Source organism: Acinonyx jubatus, chromosome X, assembly GCF_027475565.1.
Source record: "Acinonyx jubatus isolate Ajub_Pintada_27869175 chromosome X, VMU_Ajub_asm_v1.0, whole genome shotgun sequence".
Taxonomy (NCBI): Eukaryota; Metazoa; Chordata; class Mammalia; order Carnivora; family Felidae; genus Acinonyx; species Acinonyx jubatus.
This window is the reverse complement of record NC_069389.1, coordinates 78,325,321-78,351,577: the sequence shown is the minus strand read 5'-3', so window position 1 is coordinate 78,351,577 and position 26,257 is coordinate 78,325,321. Positions and strand designations below refer to the sequence as shown.

The 26,257-nt window shown below is 40.5% G+C and overlaps 1 protein-coding gene and 1 non-coding gene across 2 annotated transcripts; both read left to right on the top strand.

Annotated features, from left to right (window-relative positions):
* Positions 1–1,512: 1,512 nt before the first annotated feature.
* On the top strand, positions 1,513–17,426 carry XKRX (XK related X-linked). Its single transcript, XM_015081728.3, has 3 exons — positions 1,513–3,684; positions 8,207–8,475; positions 14,761–17,426. The coding sequence occupies exons 1-3, from the start codon at positions 3,350–3,352 to the stop codon at positions 15,504–15,506; spliced, it is 1,350 nt and encodes a 449-aa protein (XP_014937214.1). The 5' UTR covers positions 1,513–3,349; the 3' UTR covers positions 15,507–17,426.
* LOC113597525 (U6 spliceosomal RNA) lies at positions 7,388–7,494 on the top strand. The gene has a single exon (XR_003418298.1). It is a non-coding gene; the product is annotated as a U6 spliceosomal RNA (small nuclear RNA).
* Positions 17,427–26,257: the final 8,831 nt, after the last annotated feature.

Sequence of the window (26,257 nt, the reverse complement as noted above, 5' to 3'; positions counted from 1 at the left end):
AGATGGCAGGAAACTTACAGGTCTATATCACCCATGGGGGAATCCAAAAAAAAGTGTAACAGTAGAGGCTCTGCCTTTAAGGAGATTGTGGCAAAATGTAGTTGTGGAATAAAAATTAATATACTTGAAATAATTTGTAATTTGGTAGTAAACCATGGTGTTGACAAAAAAAAAGTGCTGTAGGAACTCGAAGAAGGGACATATCATGTGGGCTGGCATCCTCTTGTGAGCTGAATGGCTAAGGCAGTAGGTGTCCCAAAGGACTTTATGCCCCAGCTACAGTGGCTACAGCTTTTAGAAAGGAGTGTGCCTGAGTTTTGCATGGTTTCCTGGAGGAAGTGTGGGAGAGGAAAATTCATCATCATCACCATTTTTTTTAATTCTTCAAAAAATTTTTTAAACAATTTTTTAAAAAATTGTTTATTTTTGAGAGAGAGAGAGAGAGAGAGAGAGAGAGAGAGAGAGAGAGAGAATGAGCAGGGGAGGGGCAGAGAGAGAGGGAGACACAGAATCTGAAGCAGGCTTCAGGTTCTGAGCTGTCAGCACAGAGCACAATGCAGGGCTCAGCACACAAACCAGGAGATCATGACCTGAGCAGAAGTCAGACACTTAACTGACTGAGCCACCCAGGCCCCCCTCATCATCACCATTTTTAAAGTATTATTGTCATCAACAAGAACCATAATAAACATTAATTGAGCATCCCCCCCTCAGTCTAAACTTCTGTTGGGTAGGTAGGGCAAACACAGAAACAGTTGAAGGCCTAGTGCAAGAAAGCTTGTGCCAGGAGCACAAAAAGAGAAAAGTGAGGGTTGGGGAGGAGAAAGGTTTCCTGGAGGAGGTAGTCGTTGAGCTGACCCTTGAAAGAAGTTTAGGGTTTGGATAAATGGAGAAAAGAGTGAAAGAGCCTGTAAATGACCTCAAGACACAGAGGTGGGAGTGAGCAAGGCAAGTATAATTAAATGAGAAAATTTGCTGGACTGGAGCAAAGAACGTGTGGTAGGGTAATGTGGACAATGAAGTTGGAGAGGTAAGCAGCATGGTGATAACAGAAAGCCTTTAATAGCATACAAAAGGAGTTGTTTAGGAACAAAGTAGGAAGGCCTTTTAGATTTGTGTATTTGGGGAGTGGTGAAGGCACAGGGAAGGAAGAAAGGCTAAAAGAAAAACTTTGGTCTCCCGTGCTAGCTTAACCAATTTATCCCATCTCAGCAAATTGAGATGAGATTGTCACCCTACTTGAGATCCATCTGAGGAACAGGTTCCTAAGAAGCCCCCCAGAAGCTCTTCCCCCTGTACTGTTGGTGGAGAACCCAGTTGGAAAGGTCAAGCCAATTAACACCCTATGTGAAGTGTTCTGCATGTTGGCCTGCCTTGTGAAAAGGAAAGGAGGAAGGATCGGCCCTTAACCCAGCTGCTAGCACAGATGCAGACCAAGATAGTGTGCCTACTTCAAAGGCAACAACATTTAGACATTGATTTGTCCCCGAATCAGCCCTGGGGAAAGGGAACAGCAATTGCAGAAATCTTCAAATTCAACACCACGCCAAGAATAAATTTTTCTCGAGGCCATCATTTTGGTGGCTGCTAGTTGGCCACTCCTCACATAGATTCTTTTTAATGACTTCCTGCAGCAAAAGGAGATTGGCACAGGAGGCTACATTATTTACCAGGAGGCAGATGTTTTCTCTTTTTCTCTGGGATTTAGAATTATGCAAATGAAGGCATGAAAACAAAAGCTCAGTGAGGTGGGGGAGGGGTGATCTTAAGAATCCTGGCAATATTCTGAGCTCTGTAAGACATCCTTCTCAGTTTTTACTAGCGGTTCCTTTGGCTCGTCTCCAGTCTATTTAGAATTTGGCACGTCTTCAGAACCTTCCAGCCAAAGACCTGAAAGTTCATTTTAAAGTTCCTATCCTGGCCTCATCTTGCAAATGGGGAGATCAAAGCATATGAGTTTTCAGGTGTCTGTAGACTGACCTTGAGTCCTGACACCCCACTAGCCGTTTCTATCTTACCTTTGCTGCACACAGTCTTGCCCAGAAAGGAAACTATGGCCCAATTGCCTCTCAGGTCTCCTCCGCCCCACCCCACCATGATATTATCTGGAGGGCAATAGGACCTAGGGAAGTTCAACCCTGAGTCAGACAGAGACGCACCTGCCTAACAGCGTGGGTTGAGCAAGTGTGCAAGCGAGCTAGTTCGGGAGGGCGGGGTAGAAGTGAGCGTCTGCTGCTTTTGGGGAAGAGGAAAGCTGTGGCTCCCTCTGGGATTCCGGGTTCGTGGTGGAAAGCGATTCCGAAGACTGGCCCAAGCCCTTTTTTGCCACGCCTCTCCGCCCGGCGCATCCTTGGGCTGCCTGCCCTGGAACTCGCAGGCTGGTTTTTTGCTAGGCCCCAGCTGTCCCTCCCACTTCGCCCGTCCCCGCCATAATTGCCTGAGTTCCTGAAGCCGCCGACCTCCCGCAGCTAGAACTGCAGACCAGGGAGGACCCCAGCGGCAGGCGGCACCCAAGAGTTTGGTGACATCTGCCTTTGCCCTCCGGGGCTGGCGTCCCGCACGTCGTGCTTCTAGCTAGCAAAGTTTCTCTGTAGAGAAGAAGTACGTTTAGCCTTGTGTTGATCCTACCGCGCGCGCCCTGCTTCTCTCCTGGGAGATTGGAGATTGCGCTCTGGGCCCCGGCCTGCTAGCTGCCTTGGGGGCGGGGCTTGGGGAATCCGTGGAGTCCCCCGAGTACCCTCGACTCTTCGCACGTCCTGGAGAGAGCGCCGGCGAGCAGGCAAGCTAATAGCCAGAGCCTAGCGATGGCTAGGATACCTGGGCACTGAAATGAACCCCCGAAGGGACGCTCAGGCTGCACCCGCTCTTCCGCCCTGGTTCAGTTCTCGGCCGGTTTGAGAGGGCATACTGGTCAGGACTCGTCCGGAGTAGCTGCCGAGTGTTGGTGCCGGGACAGAGTGGCTACCCCCCTCCCTGGGGGGGCTGCGCCAAGAAGCGGCACAGGAAACAGAAGTCCCCATGGCCTTTCACGTGCCTGGAATTGGACTTCGGACTGGGCGCTAAAATGCTTGCTTTTGCCTTGCCCAGGTTTCACAGCACGTATGTGGACGATTGGAATCCTGGGCCAATGAAGAGTCAAGTTCAAAGTGGTACTTCTGGACTCACCATCCCAGACTCCAAGTGTAACTTGAGACTAGGAAGAGGGGTCTCCTGCTCTAACAGATCTCCGTTCTGGAATTGTACTTGACAGCTCTCTTCACCGATACTTGAACTGCAGTGGCTACAGGGTTCCCTTGGGTGGGGTGGGGGTTGCTCTGAAGACCAGACTGCAACACTCAGAACCTCGACAATGGACCGAGTTTTTGAAATTCCTGAGGAGCCTAACATGGATCCAATTTCATCTCTGGAGGAAGATGTCATCCGTGGGGCCAACCCCCGATTTACCTTTCCATTTGGCATCCTCTTCTCTACCTTTTTGTACTGTGGGGAGGCTGCATCTGCCTTGTACATGGTTAGAATCTATCGTAAGAATAGTGAAACCTACTGGATGACATACACCTTATCCTTCTTTATGTTTTCATCCATTATGGTCCAGTTGACCCTCATTTTTGTCCACAGAGATCTGGCCAAAGACAAGCCGCTATCATTGTTTATGCATCTAATCCTCTTGGGACCTATTGTCAGGTGAGCAACTTTTTACTTTAAAAAAAAAAATTTTAATTGTTTATTTATTTTTGAGAGAGAGAGCGTGCACGAGTGGGAGAGGGGCAGAAAGAGAGGGAGAAACAATCTGAAGCAGGCTCCAGGCTCTGAGCTGTCAGCACAGAGCCGGATGCAGGGCTCAAACTCACGAACTGGGAGATCATGACTTGAGCCAAAGTGGGACACTTAACCGACTGAATTATCTAGGCACCCCGGTGAGCAACTTTTGAATTTCTCCCCCATCCGATTTATGCAGAGAAAGATGAAGCTAATATTCACAAGACTGAAACTGTGTCTCTGATCTAATCATTTCTCCCATTCCATTCCACTCTTGGCTTCCCTGCCTACCATCTAAAAAAAAACTTTATCTGAAACCTTAAATGCCACCGCAATGAACATGTGCCATGTACCTATGTTGTAAAACCAGGTACGGTACCACTGATAAGACTTCATTAGACAGTGTTTGCTATTTGGATTTGAATTGTGAAAATTGGTATCGGGAGGACCAGCTGATGAGGTCAACCTGTGCACACGGGCCGTAACTTCAGAGTGTGTTAGTTTGACTCTGCCTTTTAAAACACTCTATAAATTGGATCTCACATTCAATTTCTTTACCCTGAGCTGCTTGGGCTGGTGCTGCTGCCATTTCCAAATTTTCCAGTTATTTGGCATCCAGGAAATATTTTAAGCTATCTGTGGTTGTCTAGTACCCCAACCCATTGTAGTTCATTTTTTAAATGTTTATTTTTTAAAGAGAGCATGAGTGGGGAGGGGCAGAGAGAGAGAGGGAGACACAGAATCCAAAGCAGGCTTCAGGCTCTGAGCTGTCAGCACAGAGCCTGATGTGGGGCTTGAACTCATGAACCACAAGATCATGACCTGAGCCTGAGCCAAAGGAAGTCGGAAACTTAACCAACTGAGCCACCCAGGCACCCTGTAGTTCATTTTCTGTATTGGTTCATCAGTCTCCTGTTTATCACTTTGTATCTTTCTGCAATAAAGGTACATGGTTAGAGGGGGCAAAGAAAGATAGTCCATCTCTCCATCTGGATACTGTAGCGCAATATAATAGTATCAAGTCTTTCCATTAAGATTGCCTTGAAGGGATGAGAATGTGCCTTATCTTAGGGAGACAGGCATCTGTGTCAGCAGTCTCATCTGGATGCTATGAGATTTTCAAGGCAGGGAGACATTGCAAAACTTATGAAGTCAGGAGGAAGGAATGGACCAGGTTTGTCTTGATTGCAAGAGAGGCAGAAACCTGCAATCAGCTGAAGAATGTGTCAGAGTGTTGATGTAATTGCAGTGGGAAGATATTTCATCATTACAGAACTAAACACAGTGTGAAACTGTTTAAGGATGGAACTCCCCTACTTAAAAAAAAATTTAAATCAATTTATGTTCAAGGAGGGATTGATCAGGCTCCATTAGAGAAAATATTGGATATCAACAGAAATAGTAGTCTGGAATTCCAGTGGCTTGGAGTCTAGCCCTGTGTCATTGACTAGTTGCATGGCTTTGGTGAAATTTCTGAAAATGCCTTAGGCCCCAGTTTCTTCATCTGTACAATAAATGGGTTGGGCTAGATCATGGGTCTCAAAGACAAATGCTTACAAGAGCCAGGCAGGTCTCATAAATGAGTGAAGCAGGCCAAGTATGGGAAAACCAGTAGCTTCAATGTGTGATGATAAAGGAAAACAAAATCTCAGTGTTAGAGAAATAGTATAGAGCGGTGAATAGCAGTGGCAAGATGGAGTCTGCATGATTTGCCTAAAGGAGGCAGCTGCACTACATTTCCAACCCATTGTTACACTGTTAGAATTTAGACACAATGTTGCCAGATTCCCCAACTTTCAGGAGGAGATTCCAAGACAGGATATTATATGAAACATCATTTTAAATTTTGGTAATTTGACTCATTACATAAAAACACAGTATGGGCCAAACCATAGCTGTTGGTGAGATGTGACTCAGCTGGCCTATATGCACCCTTCGGACTAAGGAATCCAAAGGTCCTTTCCAATTCTAAATCTTTGAAGGTAAGCTGCAACAGACCTCATCTTGAACTTGGCAAAGAAATTTATAGATGTCACTAGAGGAGCAAGGAAACCATTCTTCTCTCCCTTTTCAAATGCAGTATATTGAATTAACAGATCAAGCACTGTCAAGATACAAATTTCAGCAAGTCCTGCCCCAGTCCATAGTTTAGACTTCCCTCCTTTGCTTTGTGGGCTCCCAAGCCATCTTTGATGTGGATGTTCCATTTGGAGTGTTGTGTACTGTATTTCATTTTTGTTATTTAGCTTTCACTAGAAATGATTGGAAAGCATTTATAATCTCAGCTAACCTGACAGCAGGGAAGAAATATTAAAAGCTCGTAAATTGTATCCTTGATATGCTTATTTTCAAGGCAAATTACTTTTTGGTAGAGAGGAACTTGATTAGTGCTATTAGGCACATGGAGGGAGGTATTTAGAGGGCCTGGCTCCCTTATCTGAAAAGCAAAGCTACTTCTGAAAATGAAAATGTACTCTAATTTACTGAAGCTTAGAAGCAAGGCAAACACCCTTACTTAAACTAGTAAACAGCCTTTAGAAGCATAAACAGAATGCTTTGTGTCACTACCTCCCCCAATATTTTATTCAGGAATAGCACTGATGAGCCTTGGTTAAAAATCTAAAATCTTTTGTTGGAAACGCATTTAGCTTTTTTCTACTCTGTTCTCTCTTCCTTCCATCTTTTCCTTTCCCAGATTTTAGAGTTTGAAACATCATGCTTCAGAATAACACATATGCCCCAGTCTCAAAGGATCCTGTGGAGAATGGCAGCCAGCACATATTCCAAACCTTCCTGTTGGGAGCCAAAGGCCTACAAAGCATATAAATCTCTGAGCTCATCTTTAGCCTATTTTTTCCATTAAATTACATTACCATTATGATCATCCTCTCCTCCCATCATTTCTCACCCTGCATTCTTTTCTTCCTTCTTACTCTTTCATTTGCTCAGAAAATATTGATCAAATACTCACCATGTGGTAAGTGTGGTGGGTAAGATAAATACAACCCATGCCCTTAATCAGGAAAGATGGCTTAATTTTCACCATAGCTGTTCTTATCATAATGGTCCACAGTTTCCATTCCTGTCAGGGTGAGTGGAGGAAGTGATAACTAAGATGTTCTGAAACAAAATGTTCTAGTTGCTTTTCTTCTATTCACCACATCAGAATTGCTTACGGATTTCTGATTTACATGGGGGAGATGGGAGGGATACAGCAGGAAATATTGTCTTATCGCTATCACACTTATCACTAAGGTTGGTAGGCTTTCATAAGGATGTTTTCCTCTTGTAAATAAAGAAGTTTAAAAGGTTTTTGGCACCAGATAGGTCAAGAGGCCCCCCTGAAGCAACTTTTAGAGCTTTTGATGTTCCCTAGGTATGGAGCACATTCAGTTCTGAGTTGTCAAGTCTTTTAAGTACCTTTGTTATTGAGTGGCATCACTGTATAGCTGATGTGTTTTCTAGATGTAAGACGTTTTGGCCAGACAGTTATAGTTGTCAGCTTTGTCTTGAAAAAAGCAGAACTCAAAAGCCCCAAGTATGGAGGTAAATGCTTTGCATAAAGAAAACATTACCTCAGGAACTTGAGGTGTTATGAAAACCAGGGCCTCTAAGAACCTTCATCATTGTGCTCACTTTGGCAGCACATATACTAAAATTGGAATGATACAACGAAGATTAGCATGGTCTCTGCACAAGGATGACCTGCAAATTCATGAAGCGTTCCATATTTTTTGTATGTAATTGATGAATTACTTAATTGTACTGAAATCAATATTGCACTGTATGTTAACTGACTAGAATTTAAAAGTTTGGAAGGAAAAAAAATCACCCACAGAGTCTTAAAAAAAAAAAACTTTATCATTTTCTCTCACATTATTTACATAATATCTTTGTGTTCAAGGCACTTTTCTACCATAGTCCTATTTTTTTATTTAAAAATTTTTAATGTTTATTTTTGATAGAGACAGAGCATGAGCATGGGAGGGGCAGAGAGAGAGGGAGACACAGAATCTGAAGCAGACTTCAGGCTCTGGGCTGTCAGCACAGAGCCCGCTGTGGGGCTCAAACCCACAAACCGTGAGATCAGAACCTGAGCTGAAGTCGGATGCTTAACCAACTGAGCCACCCAGGTTCCCCTACCATATACCTGTTCTTGAGACAAAGCAATTCCTTAAATCTTCAAAAAAAAAAAAAAAAACCCACTCTGAAATGGTGTTCTTAAGTCAGTAGATGACCAACTGGACAAAAAGATTTAGACTCAAGTAACTTGTAGAAGGCATGACCAACTCTTTGATTCATGACAAATGAGTAGAATGGGAAAAAAGGAATGGTAAAAAGTAGCACAAACTCCCCAAGTTTATGTATTATTCTCCTCTCACCCCCACTACAGCCTTCCTTCCCAGGACAGCTTTAGTTAAGTGCCTGTGATGCTTTACTTCCACAGATGTTTGGAGGCCATAATTAAGTACCTCACACTGTGGAAGAAAGAGGGGCAGGAGGAGCCCTATGTCAGCCTCACCCGAAAGAAGATGCTAATAAATGGCGAGGAGGTGCTGATAGAATGGGAGGTGGGCCACTCCATCCGGACCCTGGCTATGCACCGCAATGCCTACAAACGTATGTCACAGATCCAAGCCTTCCTGGGCTCAGTGCCCCAGCTGACCTATCAGCTCTATGTGACTCTGATCTCTGCAGAGGTCCCCCTGGGTAGAGGTGAGTAGGGTCAGGAGAGGGGAGGGCTCCATTTAAATCAGGGGTCGTAGAACTTTAGACCTGACATGATCTCACGGTCTGTGAGTTCGAGCCCTATGTAGGGCTCTGGCTCAGCTCAGAGCCTGGATCCTGTTTCAGATTCTGTGTCTCCCTCTTTCTCTCTCCTCCCCTGCTCATGCTGTCTCTCTTTTCTCAAAAATAAATAAACAGTAAAAAAAATTTTAATAAAAAAAGGAACTTCAGACCTGAGCTATCTAATATACTGGCCTCATGTAGTTATTTAAATTAAAATGAAAAATAAAAAAATTACTTCCTCAGTCATACTAGCCACATTTTAAATGTTCACTAGCTGTCTGTGATTAGTGGTTACTGTATTGGACAGCACAGGTATTACACAACATTTCCACCATTGCACAAAGTTCTGGTGGACAGCACTGTTAGAGAACTTCAGGAGCCAGACATTTAGGCCTCCCACATTTCTTAAACTGGGGTAATCCATTTAGACTAACAATAAACTCTCTCTGGGCCCAGAAGAAGCTGATAATACCAGAACTCAGTAGGACATTTTCCCTAGCCCAGGGTGTTTAAATTATACTAAGGTTTTTTTTGTTTGATTTGCTTTAGGGATGGTCATCTTTTAATAAGAGTTTCCCAAATATTACTGATCATGAGAAAACATATTGCTGAATGAAAGCCCCTTTAAAAAATATATATATCTCCTACTCAGACCTGATTCACTCTCTGTGGGGAGGCCAGGAATCTGTATCTTTTTTAAATACCCCAGTTGATTCTGAGCAGCTGCATTTGGGAACCACTGATGTCATCACTCCAGTGGGGAGAAGGAAAAGGGGTGTGGAATGAATCCTGATGAGAATGAGGCTTGCTCCCAGTTCTGACCTTCTGTGTGATTTGGGGAGTAAGTTACCCAAGAGGTCACAGTCTTAATTTTCCACTTGTAAAAGAGGGCTCCTGAGATGAGTAAGACCTCTAGGAGAGGAGGAAATGTGAGTCAGTGTTTTCAAAGTCAAGATAAAGCACTGTTAATGAGTTTTAACAGCCCAAGATTAGCTTCATCTGCTTGGGTTGGAGCTTGTACAGCTGTGAGTACAGCTTTGAACCATTTCCTCATTATTAGATACTGATCCTGTGTGGCAAAGCCCCATGCCGCAAATAAATGTAAAGAGGGAATTTGTTCCCTTTTCTCCACTACAAATTGTTCATGATGTTCTGTTGGTCTTCATGCTTTTTACATACCTAGAATTGACAGTAGTGTGAAGAGAAAAGGATATGATGATGTTTTTCCTCCTGAGAATTTTGAAGGTCATCAAATCATCTAATTAAAATATGTATACATTACAAAAGTAATACATGCACAAACCAATTGACCTACAAGTAGTCCTATATGCATAGAAAATTTCTGGAAAGATATGCAAGAAACTATTTACCTCTGGGCAGTGAAAATGAGAAGTCCGTTGACTTTTACCTTTTACTTTATATCCTTCTATATGGTTTGAAATGTATATGGTTTAAAATTTTTACTATGACCATGTGTTACTGTTTTTAGTCCTTATTTTTTTAATTATAAAAATCAGACATGATTATAGTAAAAATTCAAAACCACACAGAATATATATATGAAATAAGAGATGTAATTTTGCTCCCCAAAGGTAATCTCTGTTAACTATTCAGTATACATCCTTCCAGACTTATTTTTTTACTATATAAACATACATACAATATATACATCTATGTACTTTTGTCAAAAAGGACTGTATTAATCATTTTGTTCAGCAACATGACTTTTTCAAAAGTATGCCAATCTATTTTTCTTTAGTGGTTATTTATATATGTATATATAATGTACATTTTCCTTATATGAATTGGACCATTCTTTCTTGTTCCCTAATCTATTGGTAGGATTAAATTTTGTTTCTAATTTTTCCATTCAAAAAAGTTTTTTCTAATTCTAAACTGCTCCAGTGAAGATCTTTCTAAGTATCTGTGTACTGGAATGAGACATCATAGGCTAAATTCTTAGCAATAGAAGTACTGGGTGAAAGGATATGCATGTTTGGAATTTTATCAGAGAGCCCTCCCAAAAGGTTGTATGAATTTATATTCCCACATGTAGTGTATGAATATGTTTTTTCTTTATATGTTAAACTTAATATTATTTAGTTGTATAATTATAAAATTAAAAAACTGACTAGTTAAATCACTTGCTTTAAATTGTGAGGGAAGCTGAACATCTTTTCATGGTTGGTTCTTGTGTTCTTTAAATTGTTTATGTTCTTACTGACACTTTTTAGTGGGTTGTCTTTTTCTTATTAATTTGTAGGAGTTATTTTCTTATTCTGGTATTAATCCTTTCTCTGCTGTAGATAAATGTGTATGTATACATTTGTGTAATGTTTTATATGTGTGTACATATATACATTTTAAAAGTGCATTGGGGTGTCTGAGTGGCTCAGTCCGTTAAGTGTTGGACTTTGGCTCAGGTCATGATCTCACAGTTCGTGGGTTCGAGCCCCACATCGGGGTCTGTGCTGACAGCTCAGAGCCTGGAGCCTGCTTCAGATTCTGTGTCCCCCTCTTTCTCTCTCTGCTCCTCCCTCACTCCCATTCTTTCTCTCTCTCTCTCAAAAATAAATATTAAATTAATTTTTGTATTAAAATTTTTTCATTAATGTTTTTTTATTTATTTTTGAAGGAGAGAGAGAGACAGAGCATGAGTGGGGGAGGAACAGAGAGAGAGGGAGACACAGAATTCGAAGCAGGCTCCAGGCTCTAAGCTGTCAGCACAGAGCCCGATGTGGGGCTCGAACCCACGAACTGTGAGATCATGACCTGGACCGATGTCAGACACTTAATCGACTGAGCCACCCAGGGGCCCCAACATTAAAAAAATGATTTAAAAGTACATGTACATGTTATACATGTAAAAGGTGTGACATACATGTGCAACACACCATATAAGATACACAATATAATTATATATTCTGGCTTTCTGAAGTATTAAATTTTTATGTATTTAAGTTCCTTGTTGCTTTTAGATTGTGTGTACTTCTTACAAAGGCCTTTAACAGCTCCTGTTAGGTCAATTTAGCCTAATCTTCCAAATAGATGAATTTCCACAATCAATTTGTCACTTCTCCCACCAAAACACAAAACAATAACACCAACAAAAGAAAAAAACAACATTTCATTGAGACTGTATATTGGGATTGCGTTTAATTATTTAGGTTATTTTGGAGGGAATTTACATCTTTACAGGATCAATTGGTTTCATATTAGAAGATGATATATCTCTCCATTTTGTTAAATATTTTTAAGTCACTGTATTGAGGTATTATTGACAAAAGTCTCTACCTATTTAAACTTATCCACTTTGATGAATCTGGAGATAAGTATACATCCGTGAAATATCACCACAATCTATACCATAAGTGTGCAAGGCCTATAGCAAGAAAACTATACAAGTTTACTGAAGTACATTAAAAAATATGTAATGAAATGTACTTTAGTGAAGTTGTATAATTTTCTTCCTGTAGGTTTTGCACATTTTTGTAAGGCTTATTTCTATGTATTCCATTAATTTTTAAATCACCTGACTTCCTAAGTGTCAGGGTAGTGCCTAAGTAGGGGAAATGCATGTATTACACATTTTGGAAACAGGGAATGATGATAATGATAGGAGCTAGCAGATAGCATTTACTGTGTTCTGAACATTGCTCTAAACCCTTTATAAGTGATTATTTTAATTTTTACAACAGCCCTGTGATATAATTATTGTCATCCCCATTTTAACAAATGGGGAAAGAGGGTCCCTGAGAGGTTAAGAAAATTCCCCATGGTTTCATAAGTAATAGTTGGAAAAGATTGGACTGGACTCCAGGATGTCTGCCTGCAGAACCCATGTTTCTAGTCGTATATCAGTATACAAAGAATATAAGGGAAACTTTCTCCAAGGCCTTGTTTTAGATTCTTTGGTGATTTCTCCTATTAAAAACTTTCTGACAGTACCATCTCTTAAGGTTTTGCAACCAGTTTTTTGGTTTCGTTTTCCTCATTTTCATCCACTCTTCTGTCTTCTCCTTGCTATCCCTTTTCTAATCTCTTTTTCTGTTGGAGGCCATCTGGATCAGTGTAGATGAGCAAATTCACTAACAGCATTATGATATCTTATGGCATGAGTCTATTTGTAGGGAGACAGATGGAAGGTGTTTTTACATTTATGGGAAGCATCAGGCTTTCTTCCTTGTATTACATTACTATCAATAAATGAGTTTTAATTTAAGGGAAAGCATCACCACACTTAGCTACATGTATATACACTCTGATGTTCCCAAGTCCACAAGGAGCTTCAATTCTTAAGGCTGGGACTAAGAGTGGTTTATAATGCTGAATATATCAAATCATTATGTTGTACACCTTAAACTAATACAATATTATATGTCAATTATATCTCAATAAACATGGAAAAATAATAAAAATAAGGCTAAGGGTAGACACTTCAAGAGAGTCTCTCATTCCAGTCTTTGAGATTCCAACACTCTACTTAGAGCTGAAAAGGATCTTGCAAACAAAGCTGTGCTGCTTTTTGGGTTTCCATGGGGAAGTCTTCACTTTTCTTGCAGATTAAGTTGACATCTCCATGCCTCCAGTTCCCTGGATCCAGTATTTTTATGGGAACAGAAAGTTCCAGCTTTTTTTTTTTTTTTTTTTTTTGGATGAGTTACCCCTCAGGCCTCTCACTCTACTTGAGAGCACTAGATTTTTCTTAGTGATTGGTATTCTTTGATAGAAAGGAGTAAAAATAAAGGGCCATTGTGTGACTTATAGTTGAGACTTCATGTAGCAAGTTATGGAGCACCCTGACCCTTGAGGGCCAACTCTATATAGTCGTATGGATGTTATGGGCTATGATTTTGTTTTTAATTTTTAAACCACTCTGGTAGAATTTTGGAGATTCCTAAAATATACCAAAGCACCTGGGTGATAAATTGATATTGCTGATGATTAATGCAAACAATTCTAGAGTAACTCAGTAAATTGGGGAATTAAGGCACATAGATATTCAGTGACTTTCACACAGCTTTCACAGAGCTGAACCAAAGGCTTCTAATTGTAGATATGTTATGCTGCCTTTCTAAACTCAGAATTCCTCATTAATTCCACAAACAGTGAGCACCTACTATGTTCCAGGCAGTATGTTAGACTCTGGGGATACAGGCAGTGAACAAAATAGACATGATCTTTTCTGCCTTCATGGAATTTACAGTATACATTCTGACACATTCTACAAGCACATACAAAATTAGTTCCTTAAAGAGGATGTATGCCAAAGAAGGGACATCTATAATCAAAGGCACTCCCATGAATTTCCTAGGACTGGATTTTTTCAGAACTCCTTCTGCCTTCATTGTTTGCTCAAAAGCCTGTTTCATCAAGTAGATGCTGCCCTATCCCCTGTATATATGCTCTTCTTTTGTTAGTGACCTCTCAATGCTAGTTTTGGGATCCACTGTTTTTAAAAAGTTCATTTTGTGGGGTGCCACAGTCAAACCTCTGACTCTTGATTTCCACTCAGGTTATGATCTCACAGTTTTGTGAGTTTGAGCCCCATGTTGGGCTCTGTGCTGACAGCACAGAGCCTGCTTGGGATTCTCTCTCCCTCTTTCTCTGCCCCTTCCCCACTCAGGCTCTCTTTGTCTCTCTGAAGTAAATAAACTTTACAAAGTTCATTTTGTATGTTTAGATGATTATTAAAGTATTACAGTGTGTGTTAATTGTGGGAAATTTAGAAAATAGAAAAAAGGTTTTTAAAAGTGGTATAATACCTATCACAAAAAAATATATTTCAGTTTATTCCCATTTTTTTCTGTGCATGCTGTTTTCTTTTTAAAAAAATTTGTTTAATATTTGAGAGAGAGAGCTTGCACACCTGAGCAGAGGAAGGACCAGAGGGAGAGGAGAGAGAGACTCCCAAGCAGGCTCTAAACTGTCAGCATGAAGCCTAATGCAGGGCTCTATCTCACGAACTGTGAGATGACCTGAGCCAAAACCAAGAGTCAGACACTTAACTGACTGAGCCACCCAGGCACCCCTGTGCATGCTGTTTTCTGTTCTAACATAGCTGTGTTCATACATGAGTTTGCTCTTAACTGGGCCCTCAAGTCTCACCTATGACCTCTCTGGACCTCTGGGTCAGAGTCTATGCTTCACCAACATAGTCTGATTGTCAATTTTTTCTGGTTTTTTTGTTTGTTTGTTTGTTTTTTACAGCTGTGCTAATGGTCTTTTCCCTGATATCTGTCACCTATGGGGCTACCCTCTGCAATATGTTGGCTATCCAGATCAAGTATGATGAATACAAGATTCGCCTTGGGCCATTAGAAGTCCTCTGCATCACCATCTGGCGGACATTGGAGATCACTTCCCGCCTCGTGATTCTGGTGCTCTTCTCAGCCACATTGAAATTGAAAGCTGTGCCCTTCTTATTGCTTGACTTCCTGATCATCCTCTTTGAGCCTTGGGTGAAGTTCTGGAGGAGTGGTGCCCAGATGCCCAATAACATTGAGAAGAATTTCAGCCGGGTCGGCACCCTGGTGGTGCTGATTTCTATTACCGTCCTCTATGCTGGCATCAACTTCTCTTGCTGGTCAGCTTTGCAGTTGAAATTGGCAGATAGGGACCTTGTTGACAAAGGTCAGAACTGGGGACATATGGGCCTGCACTATATTGTGAGATTGGTAGAAAATGTGATCATGGTTTTGGTTTTCAAGTTCTTTGGAGTGAAAGTGTTGCTGAATTACTGTCATTCCTTGATTGCTTTGCAGCTCATCATTGCTTATCTGATTTCCATTGGCTTCATGCTCCTTTTCTTCCAGTACTTGCACCCATTGCGATCACTCTTTACCCACAATGTAGTAGACTACCTCCATTGTGTCTGCTGCCACCAGCACCCCCGGGGCAGGGTTGAGAACTCAGAACCATCCTGTGATGCTGAAGCAAGGCAAAGCATTGTCTGATTCTATCTTCTGGGTATTTGGGGATAGGTTGGATTTTGCCAAGAGCAACTGTGAAATTGAAGGAGAGGATGAGGCTCATAGGTGAGTACCCACCGGGACATTTTCTTAAATTTTCTTATAGGTAAACCTATAAGAAGAAAGAGCAGCTCCCAGATAGGTTTTATTTCCTTAAGATTGACTGCTATGTTTGGAAACCAGGGTAGCTGTTATATACCTAGAAGGGCCGAGGATACGGTAAACACCCCTCCCACCCAGGTCAGTTGTCTGGCTTCCCTTGGGGATAATTTATCTCCAAGCACTTTAGGCTTTCTGTGTGTGTTATTGTAGCTCTGTTCATTTGCTTGAGGCATTACTGAGCTTTCCTATGGTTGAAAGCCCAGAATCCCACTAGAATATATCCTGACTGATAAGAGGTTGTGACAACTTGCTAGCTATCAGTACCTCCCAGGAAACTGGCTGATTAATGTGGAACCTGTAACTGTAAGCCTGGCTGGATTTTTAAAAATCCAAGGAGAAACTCTGGTTTAAAAAGAAAACCCCATTAAAAGAGCTGCTCCTCAAACAAGTTATTTCTCCATCAGGATTTTACTAGTGATCATTCATCAAAAACTTCTCTTTTCTAGCGGCTCTTCATAGGCACACTCTGAGGAGGGAGTGCCTAGTAGGATCCTTCAGGGCATAAGCCAGAATGACTCTTTTTCATGGATCTGCATAGGCCTGCCTCCAGCTTATGGAATGGAGTGGTTGAGTAAAATCTCTCACTTGGAGCCTCATTTTCAGGAATTCCCTCCAAACTGGCCTTTCTGTGCGCTTGGTGTTTTACTAGTTGATGTGGATCTCAGAAAAGGTGAACTGTAATTGAAAATGTTTCTAACGTATGGGAGAAACGAAGATTGCTTTGTGTCTCCTACTGTTCTGAGTATTTTGTTGTTATTTTATTTTTAGGAGAGAGAGAAGGGGACGTTACCTTCATGTTGTTTGGGGTTTGGATGGTGGCTAATACTCCAAGGTAGAGTAAAGGCAGAGGAGGGAAACCAGATCACATTAAATCATCATTGGTACTGGTTTTTGCCCACAGGATTTTATTTTCTAATAAGTAAATGTTTATCAACCCTCTGCTCATTCCCACACCCCTGGTGGATGAATGCATCCACCTTTCTTGGGTGTCTCGGTGTTTACATCTCCTATCAGTTGGGCATGTTAATGGGAATGCCAGCCAGATGCCTCTAAAGTAAACAAGGAATTGAGGTTAGTATGACCACTGCCTATTGGGACATGGTATCCCAGCATTTACCTAACTAATGCTTACCCCTCACAGACCAGGAAAGTGAGAATTCCTAGTAGCACGTCCCAATTATTGCTACCACAGTGCTGTGAGAAACCGCAAACAATCTGACCTAAAGCTTCTCATCCCCATCCAGTTTTACTCTTGGGTTCATGTTAAGAATTTATCTTTAGCCATTTCCCTTCCTTTTACCCAATGTCAGGACATGATGGTGGAGGAGCTCCCTCTTTTAAGTAACAGGGCTATTAGCCAGAATTGTCCTATTTCCTGGCATGTGTCGTGTGGTTTTCCCATCTTCAACCATTGTTTGGGGCTAAAAGGATTGGATAATTAATTTGGGGGAGAGTAAATTGACTTGCTTTGGAGCAGTGAATATTTTCTTTTTCAATCCAATTTCTCATTTTATCTCTGATGAAGGGACTTAGCAGTGTGAGCTTTTTATGACAACAACCTATTTCTGACTTTGTTGTTTAAGGTGATTTTGAAAGAATCTATTAGGCCTCCAGACAAACCCACTGTCTCTTTGGAATTCAAGCAAAAATTTCTTCCCAGTGGTTAATATACCCTTACATTAAAATCAGAAGTGGTATAGAACTATAATTTGGCCCATAAAAGTCATGTGAATCAGTTTCTTAAGGTACTATGGGAACATAGTACTATGGGAACTATGGGTGCTATGGGAACACAGCAACACACACTGAGCCAGGCAGGCCAATTAGAGCTAGAGTAGAGATACATGGGGCAGAAAAATGTGCCTTTCTACTAGACCAGACATATTTTTTCCCAGGTATCCTCCCCAGCCTCAGTAACCTAATATCTCTGGAATGCTGGGAGTTCAGGGTGAGGGGTGAGAATCAGCTTCCAACCTGAAAAACCTGCTGTCCTTACCCAAAGAGAAGAGATTGTAATAATACATTATGCAAATGAACTCTCAGAACCTCCTATAGGTGCTGGCCTTTCTGTTTCATAGCAATCTTCTAGATACTCTCCTAGAAAAGGAGTATCTCTCTAGATACTCCTCCTAGAAAAGGTGGAGTTTCAGAATATGGTGTTGGGGCAAGGGAAATGCTTACATCTGCAAACACCTCTTTTTTAAGTTTATTTATTTATTTTGAGGTATAGAACATGCACACGTGGAAGGGACAGAGAGAAAGAGAATCTCAATCAGGTTGCACACTGTCAGTGCAGAGCCTGATGTGGGGCTTGATCCCACAAACCGTGAGATGACCTGAGGCAAAATCAAGAGTTGGACGCTTAACTGACTGAGCCACCCAGGCAGCCCCCCCCCATCTGCAAATGCCTCTTTAATGGACTACTCTATTTTTACCCTTTGAAATCTTAAAGTAACACAGGGTATTTGTGTAGGGGCAAGTCTTCCTGGGTGGGAGAAGAGGCAGAGATGGGACCAGCAAAAGGGTCGTGGAAGAGGAATGCAAAACCATGAAGTTTAGGGGAAAAAAGAGTCTATTGTAGCAACAGCTTTTTCATATTATTGGAAATTTGGTAGGCTAAGTATGGGCAAATGAACATGTTAAGGAAATGTATTAAATAAACTAATAGTTGTCTATTTGCTCTGCAAATTCTTTAAAGACTATGGGCATAGAATTGTGGGCACTGTAGGTGAATTAAATAATAGTTAATACTTTATAAGCATTTACTATATGTCTGGCATGGTGCTTTATTGCATTCAATCCTCAAAACAACCCTTATGAGGTAAGTACTATTTCCCTCCATTTTACAGATGAAGATTCCAAAGCATACAAAAGTGAAGTTACTTGCAAAAGTCACAGCTAGTATAAGAGCCAGGTGTCAGTCTTAAGCATTCAGGCTCCAGAGCTTATACTCTTTTTTTTTTCCCTAAATATAATTTATTGTCATGTTAGCTAACACACAGTGTATAGACTGTGCTCTTGGTTTTGGAAGTAGATTCCCATGACTCATCACTTAGATACAACACCCAGTGCTCCTCCCAACAAGTGCCCTCCTCAATTCCCATCACCTATTTTGAGAGAGAAAAAGAGAGTGCATGTGAGCTGTGGGGAGGAGCAGAGAGAGGAGGAGAGAGAGAGAATCCCAAGCAGCCTCTGCACTGATAGCACAGGGCTTGAACTCAGAAAACTGTAAGATCATGACCTGAGCCAAAATCAAGTCAGGCCCTCAACTGACTGAGCTACCCGGGTGCCCCCAGAGCTTATACTCTTAATCATGACACAAGCCTCTAAATTGTTAGGTCATTTGTGGAATTATTTTAATATGTTAGTGATTTGAGGAATATTTTCTGGGATATGGCTGGGTTCATATCAAGGATTCTTTCTTACAAACACTCCTGATCAAGGGGAACTACTCAATTTACTCTAGAGAGAAAAAGGTCAAGTCCTAAAAAGCCTGAAATGAAAATTGAGTATGTGTTCATATTTACTTGTAGGTTGGTATTGGGAGTGGGGGGATAGCATTGGGGAGAGTGGTAGATGGACCCATTTCCTTTCTAGTTTCAGGATTTTGTCTCTTGTATATTCTTAAACACACACCTTCCAGATCCAGGTCGTGGGAATAAAGCTGGAGGGAGCAATTACTACTCAGGTTCATATGAATTCTTCCCCTCAAAACAACCAGTCATAGCAGGGGAATGCTAAAGCCTATTCTCTTATACTTCCTCTTATCAACACTGCCCTTACTTCTACTGAGAAGCTGAGTCCTAGTTCTAAAGCAGGCCATGGGATATGGATGTTGAATAATAATGTCCCTCCCCCAGCTGTCACAGTCCTGAGAGCCTAGGTCAACATTTGGTGCTCTTTCAGCCAGCCTGCTCACACCTGCACCTCACAAGGTCATGATTCTTGGCATTACAGAGTTGATGGCTCCTTCCAGGGAAAGAGTGGTATGTGCAGCTGAAGAAGAATGTTCACCAGGACATTCCATCTAAACCTATGGAGTTCTGTTTCTGAAAAGTCCCTTAGTATAAAAGCAGATGACTCTGGACCCTCCAAAATATTTACCTACCCAAGAGTGGGGATCTTCATTCTCTGAAAGTTTTGTCATTGGGCTTTATTACTGTCATCAGGGGACACACATGCCTGTAACCTTAGGCCTTTCCTCTTGAAGGACCAGCACACACTTTAGACCTTAGAGGCTCCGGGATGCACAGTGAAAGTATATGAGCCTTGGCAACAAAGCACACACCATGTGAAACTGGGAAGTAGCAAGGCCAACCTGTGTGAGATATGGGAACCAAGTGTGAAAACAATACATTTTCATGTATAGAGATAACATCTGAATAACACTATATTATATTCAAGGCACATTTACACATATTAGCTCTGTTACCATTGTATTGTTGCTAGGACAAGCCCTCTGAGTTGTACGTGTGAATTTGTGTTCTGACCTTTAATTTATCAAACAATTATTAAACTCATTTTGTGCCAGGAAAACGTATGTGGATATTTCAAAGTGCTTTACAGATGCTGAAAGACTCAAAAGTGAATACAAAATATTGAGTTTAAGTGATGTTGGAGGTAACAGTCACTGGTTCTCATCACTGGTATCAGACTAAAGTATTGGTGCAAATTTTTGGAAGGCAATTTGTCAGAATTAAATGGGCATACTTTTGTCTTGGAATTTTAACCTCTAGGAATGTTTTCCTATGGCAATATAGCCACAGTTGTGCAAAGAGATATGTGCAGGAAAGTTCATGACAGCACTGTTTGTAACAGTGAAAAATTGGTAACAATTTAAATTTACGTCTATAAGTAAATGATTAAATTCTAGCAGTTCTATAGTTGGAATGCTTTCCAGTCATTAAGAAGATATGTGCACCCCTATGTTTATTGCAGCATTATTTACAATAGCCAAGATGTGGAAGCAACCTAAGTGTCTATCAATAGATGAATAGATAAGGAAGTTATCTATTCGCCCCCCCCCACACACACACATACACACACACACACTGGAATATCATGCAGCCATAAAAGGATGAGATTGTGCCATTTGAGACAACATGGATGGACATAGAGTGTATTCTGCTAAGTGAAATAAGTCAGATTAAGAAAAACAAATACCATATGGTTTCATTCATAAGTGGAATCTTAAAAAAATGAATAAACAAAAAGAATCAGACCTATAAATATGTAGAACAAACTGATGGTTGTCAGAAGGGAAGGGAGTGGGGGATTGGGCCAAATGGGTGAAGGAGAGAGGGAGACACAGGCTTCCAGTTATGGAATGAATAAGTCATGGGAATAAAAGGCACAGTATAAGGAATAAGTCAATAATATTGTAATAGCATTATATGGTGACAGATGGTAGCTACACTGGTGGTGGTGAACTCACCAGTGGTGTGGTGTGTCTACTAAAAAATGAGGTAGATGTGTACAGTATGTGCTATGTGAAAAGATTGGTGAAAAAAATTGAAAAATAAAATGTACAGGCTGAGATGAAAAATTATTCAAAATGTGGAAACAAGAGTATCATAGGAAGAATAGTGCCCCTGCCACTCCAAGATCTCCATGTCCTAATCCTCACAACTTTTGAATATGTTTTGTTACATGGTAAGGGGGATTTAAGTGTGGAACTGAGTTTGCTAATCTTGACCCTGAAATGGAGAGATTACCCTGAATTATGTGGGTGTGCTAGATGTAATCATAAAGGTCCTCATAAGAGAGAAGGTGTTGTGAAAATGGAGGCAGGGTTATTGAGGATGTTACACTGTTGGCTTTATTTGTTTTTGAGAAAGAGAGAGGGTGCAAGTGAGCAAGGGGCAGAGAGAAATGGGGCTCGAACTCACCTGAAGTGGGACTTGAGACCATGAACCATGAGATCATGACCTAAGCCAAAGTCGGATGCTTAAATGACTGAACAACCAAGGCACCTACACTGTTGACTTTAAAGATGGAGGAAGGAGGCCACATACTGAGAATGCATCTCTAGAAGTTGTAAAACACAAGGAAACAGATTTCTTCTATAGAGTCTCCAGAAGGAGCAGGGCCTGCCAACACCTTGATTTCAGCCCAGTGAAATGGATATTGGACTTCTGACCATAAGAAAGAACTGTAAGAAAATAAATGTATTTTTAAAGCCAGGACAATTTGTGGTCATTTATTATAACAGCACTAGGAAACTAATACAAAGGGAAAAGATGATTATTTGATGCTTTAATGTCATGTTAAGAGCATTTTCTAACAGGCCTGAGGGTCATCTGACTCTCTAGGTCTAGAAAATTACAATTTAGCACAAAATTAGTCATTTTAAAAATCTGTAAAACCAATAAAATGCAACAATATATATCCACCTAAAGAAGACAGCATGATTTTGGTTTGTACTGCCCTGTAGGATATTAATCAGCTTTAATTCTAACCTAGCAATATTATTTTAGCATTTTTTTATTTTTTAACGGACTATAAAATACCAGTTCTCAAATTCTCCTTTGAGTTAACTTTGCCATCCTGCTGGTTTCCTCCTTTGTGAGTTAAAATTAAACTTTGACACATGCTCACTCTCTATTTGTATGAAAGGTTAAAAAAAATTTTGAAAATCATATTTTAACAGTGATCCCGTTTTTGTAAAAACAAAACAAACAATATGGTAGTTGGGGAAACTGGAAAAAATGCTCCAGCAGGTCTCTGGTTGGGGAGTGGGGTTAGGGGGATTTCTTCTGTGTAAAATAGTTTGTAAAATTTAAATTTTGTATAAGTATATGCAAAAAATGACTCACACACACCATCTGCCTTCAAGTTTAAGATCTGATTGGAGAGAGAGACATGTATTGTATACAACTAACTAGAAATATGAGGCAAAATATGGCAGGTGCCCTTGAAGAAAGTGGGCTATCATGTTGAGTGCTTATTAGATACCAAGGTACATGTTGGGTCATTTACATAATTTGATTTCATCATCATAATGATCCTCTGAGGTAGATGCTATCTGTCTCCATTTTTCAGATGAAAAAGCTGAAGTTGAGTGATGAACCAAAGTCACATGACTAATAAGGGGAAAAGCCAGAATTTGAACTCTGGTCTTTCTGATTTCAAAGCTTATATTCTTTCCAGTCTACCACACTGCATCCCATAGATGTTGGGTCACATGGTCTGGACTGGGTAGGACTGAAGAAGGTGAGTATTTTATACTTATCTTTGGCTCTTTGAATGGGGCAGGTGCATTTACATATAACACACAAGGGAACAGGCAAAGGTCCCCTATCTGTACTACCCAAACTAGCCTATGGCTTAGCCTGCTCTATATGGTTCCTGGCCATCCATATGTGTTCATGTTCTTGGCTTTGGGCTCCGGTCATTCCTTGCTTTCTTGATGTAATTTGGCTCTGCTTCTCTGGTTTGCCAACCTCTGCTTGCCTCACTTGACTCTCCAGTTTGCTCTTCCTCATTGGATTGGCTCACTTGCCAATGAGACATTCCTCCCACCGGCTTCAGCCCCAGGTAACCACACCTGCTAGGCAAGCTCCCTTGTCTTCAAACCAGGAGAGTAGGATTGAACAGGCATAGGTCAGAAATCTAGACCATCCCTGGGAGTGGCATGAAAGAATCATGTGCTTAGGGGGCCAAGCCAGGAATTCAGCACCAGGGCAGTAAAGCAGGAATGTATTTGAGAATGAAGTTGAAGTTGAGCTTTGAAGGATGGGGAGGTAAATAATAGGGTAAATCTAAAGCCTATGGGTGTAACCTGGCCTGGAAACCAGTGGGGCATTGGGCACTGAGGAAAGAAGGAATGCAAATGCTTGATGTTAAGTGAATACTTCTGAGTGAGGTTTGGAGTTTTATTGCCTAATCATTGGAGCCTGCTTCTGCCTGGGCTTTCCCTGTAATACGTGGTGGTGTCAGGCAATGAGATCTAAGCAAAGTCCTGTGGGAACCTTGAGGAAAGAGAGATTCAGTTCTGACTGAGGAGCTGAGGAAAGGTCCACAGAGGATGTGGGATTTGAAGTAGGCCTTGAAGGATAAGTATGGTTGCCAGTGGTGGTGGGTGGGGGTACATTTTAGCAGAGGAAACATTATAAGCAAAGACATAGAGGTATCAAGGTTCATATATGACATATATTTTCACTGAACACCAAGCAGTTGTAGTGTGGCTGGAATATAGTGTGTATTGGGGTGGTGAGGCTCAGTAAAAGATGAGGTTAGAGAGGTTGACTGGGAGGTGGAAGAACCACAGAGAGCCTTACATATGTGGGCTTAGAATGTTGAACTTGAATCTAAGCAATGGAGAATCATTGCAGGCTTTAAAAAATATACAGAAATATTGACATCCTGGAGTAATGTACATACAGCTCGATGAATGTTAACACATGTAGAAATGTATGTAACCACCACTACAAGCAGGACACAGAACAATTCCAGTATCCCTGAAAAATTCCCTCATACTGCCCCTTTGTAGTCACACTCTCCCCAGCACCCCTAACCCCTGGCAACCACTGATCTGTTCTCTGTCCCTATACTTTGTCTTTCTGAGAATGTCATAGGAATGGAATCATTCAGTACATAACCTCTTGAAGGTTTTTGAGCAGAGTTGTGACATAGGGGTATTTCAGGAAGATCATTTTGGTGTTTGTGTGAAGGATGGATTAGAGTAGGGCAAAACTAGGAGCCAAGAGACCAGCTGCAGGAGTTCAAACCAGAGATGACCATTCCTTTGGCACATGTGGTACATATTCATTAAAAGGCTGATTGAAGTTAATGAAATCACTGTGGGAAGAAAGGGCACTAAACTAGGTCATGTTTGTATATCTACAATGTTTTGATATACTTTATTATGATTACCCAAAGGATATAATAGTACACACACACAAACAAGAGAAAATCAGGCCATGAAAGAACACATACAATATAGTCCAAATGTCTTTTTTTTTAAAGACATGCATATGTATTCATAGAAAAATGTCTGGAAGAAAAAAAAATGTCTGGAAGGTGTAAAATGTACACTAAGACCTTAATTTGTTATTTCTCCATGGTGGAATTAGAGGTGAGAATTTTATTTATAATATTCATTTATATATATTTATATACAGTTTATATATTATAAAGTTTAAAATATAGCATTTCCAAAATCCATCTCCTCCTGCTCCTCCACCCCCCTGATGACTTGAGAATAGGTAGAAGAATAGGTAGGGTTAAACTTTCTATTATGAAAATGTTCAAACATACATAAGAGGAAATAATATAATGTATTACTATGTACCATCACCCAGCTTCAACAATTATCATTTTACCATTATTATTTCATCTAGCCTCCAATCATTTTTTCAACTGGCTGGAGGATTTTATTTTGTTATTATTTTTATTGAAGTATAATTAATATACAGTGTTCTATTAGTTTCAACATTTCTATACATTACTCAGTGCTCATCACAATCAGTGAGCTCTAAATCACCTTTATTTCACCCCTTCTCCCACCAAACTCCCTTCTGGCAATCACCAGTTTGTTCTCTGTATTTAAGTCTGGGTGGTTTTTTTTTTTTTTTTGTCTTTTTTCTTTGTCTTTTTGTTTTCTTAAATTTCACATATGAGTGAAACCATATGGTATTTGTCTTTCTCTAATATTTCACTTAGCATTATAGCCCTTAGATCTATCCATGTTGTTAACAAATGACAAGATGTCATCTTCTTTTGTAGCTGAGTAATATTCCATTGCACATATAAACCACATCTTCTTTATCCATTCATCTGTGGATGGACACTTGGGTTACTTCCATATCTTGGCTATTGTAAATAACACTGCACTAAACATAGGAATGAATATATATTTTCAAATTACTTTTTTTGTTTTCTTTGGGTAAATACCTGTAGTGGGATTACTGGATCATATGGTAATTCTATTTTTTAGTTTTTGAGGAATCTTCATACTCTTTCACAGTGGATGCACCAATTTGGCTGGAGGATTTTAAAGAAAATTTTACAGTAATTACTTTGGCATGCAATCTAAAACAGATAAGGACATCAAAAAATACACATAATCACTATGCCATCATCATATTCAACAAACAAAATTAATTCATTAATTCTCAGTTCATATTCAAATTTTCTCAATTGTTTTCAAGATATCTTTCTGCCTTTAATTTGTTCAGCTCAGGATCCAAACAAGATCCACTTGGTTAATAGATTTCTTAAGCCTCTCTTATTTTATAATAGTCTATCTTCCCTTCTTTTATGTCACTGAGTTTTTGAAGAAACTGGGTCATTTTTTTCTGTAGACTGTCCTTCACTCTAGATTTGGCCAGTTGCTCCCGTATGATATTGTATAACTTGCTCTTCTGCCCCCTGTATTTCCTATGACCCAATAGTTAGATCTAGAGGTTTGAATAGATTCAGTGTCAATTTTTAGGCAAGGATACCTGATGGATGGTGTTATTTACTCCCTACTGCCTTACATGGCATTATGTCTACATAATCTCATTTTGATTGACACTAAAAATTGGTGGGTAGGGTTCAGACAATGCCAGCTTATCTCCCCATTCTAAAGA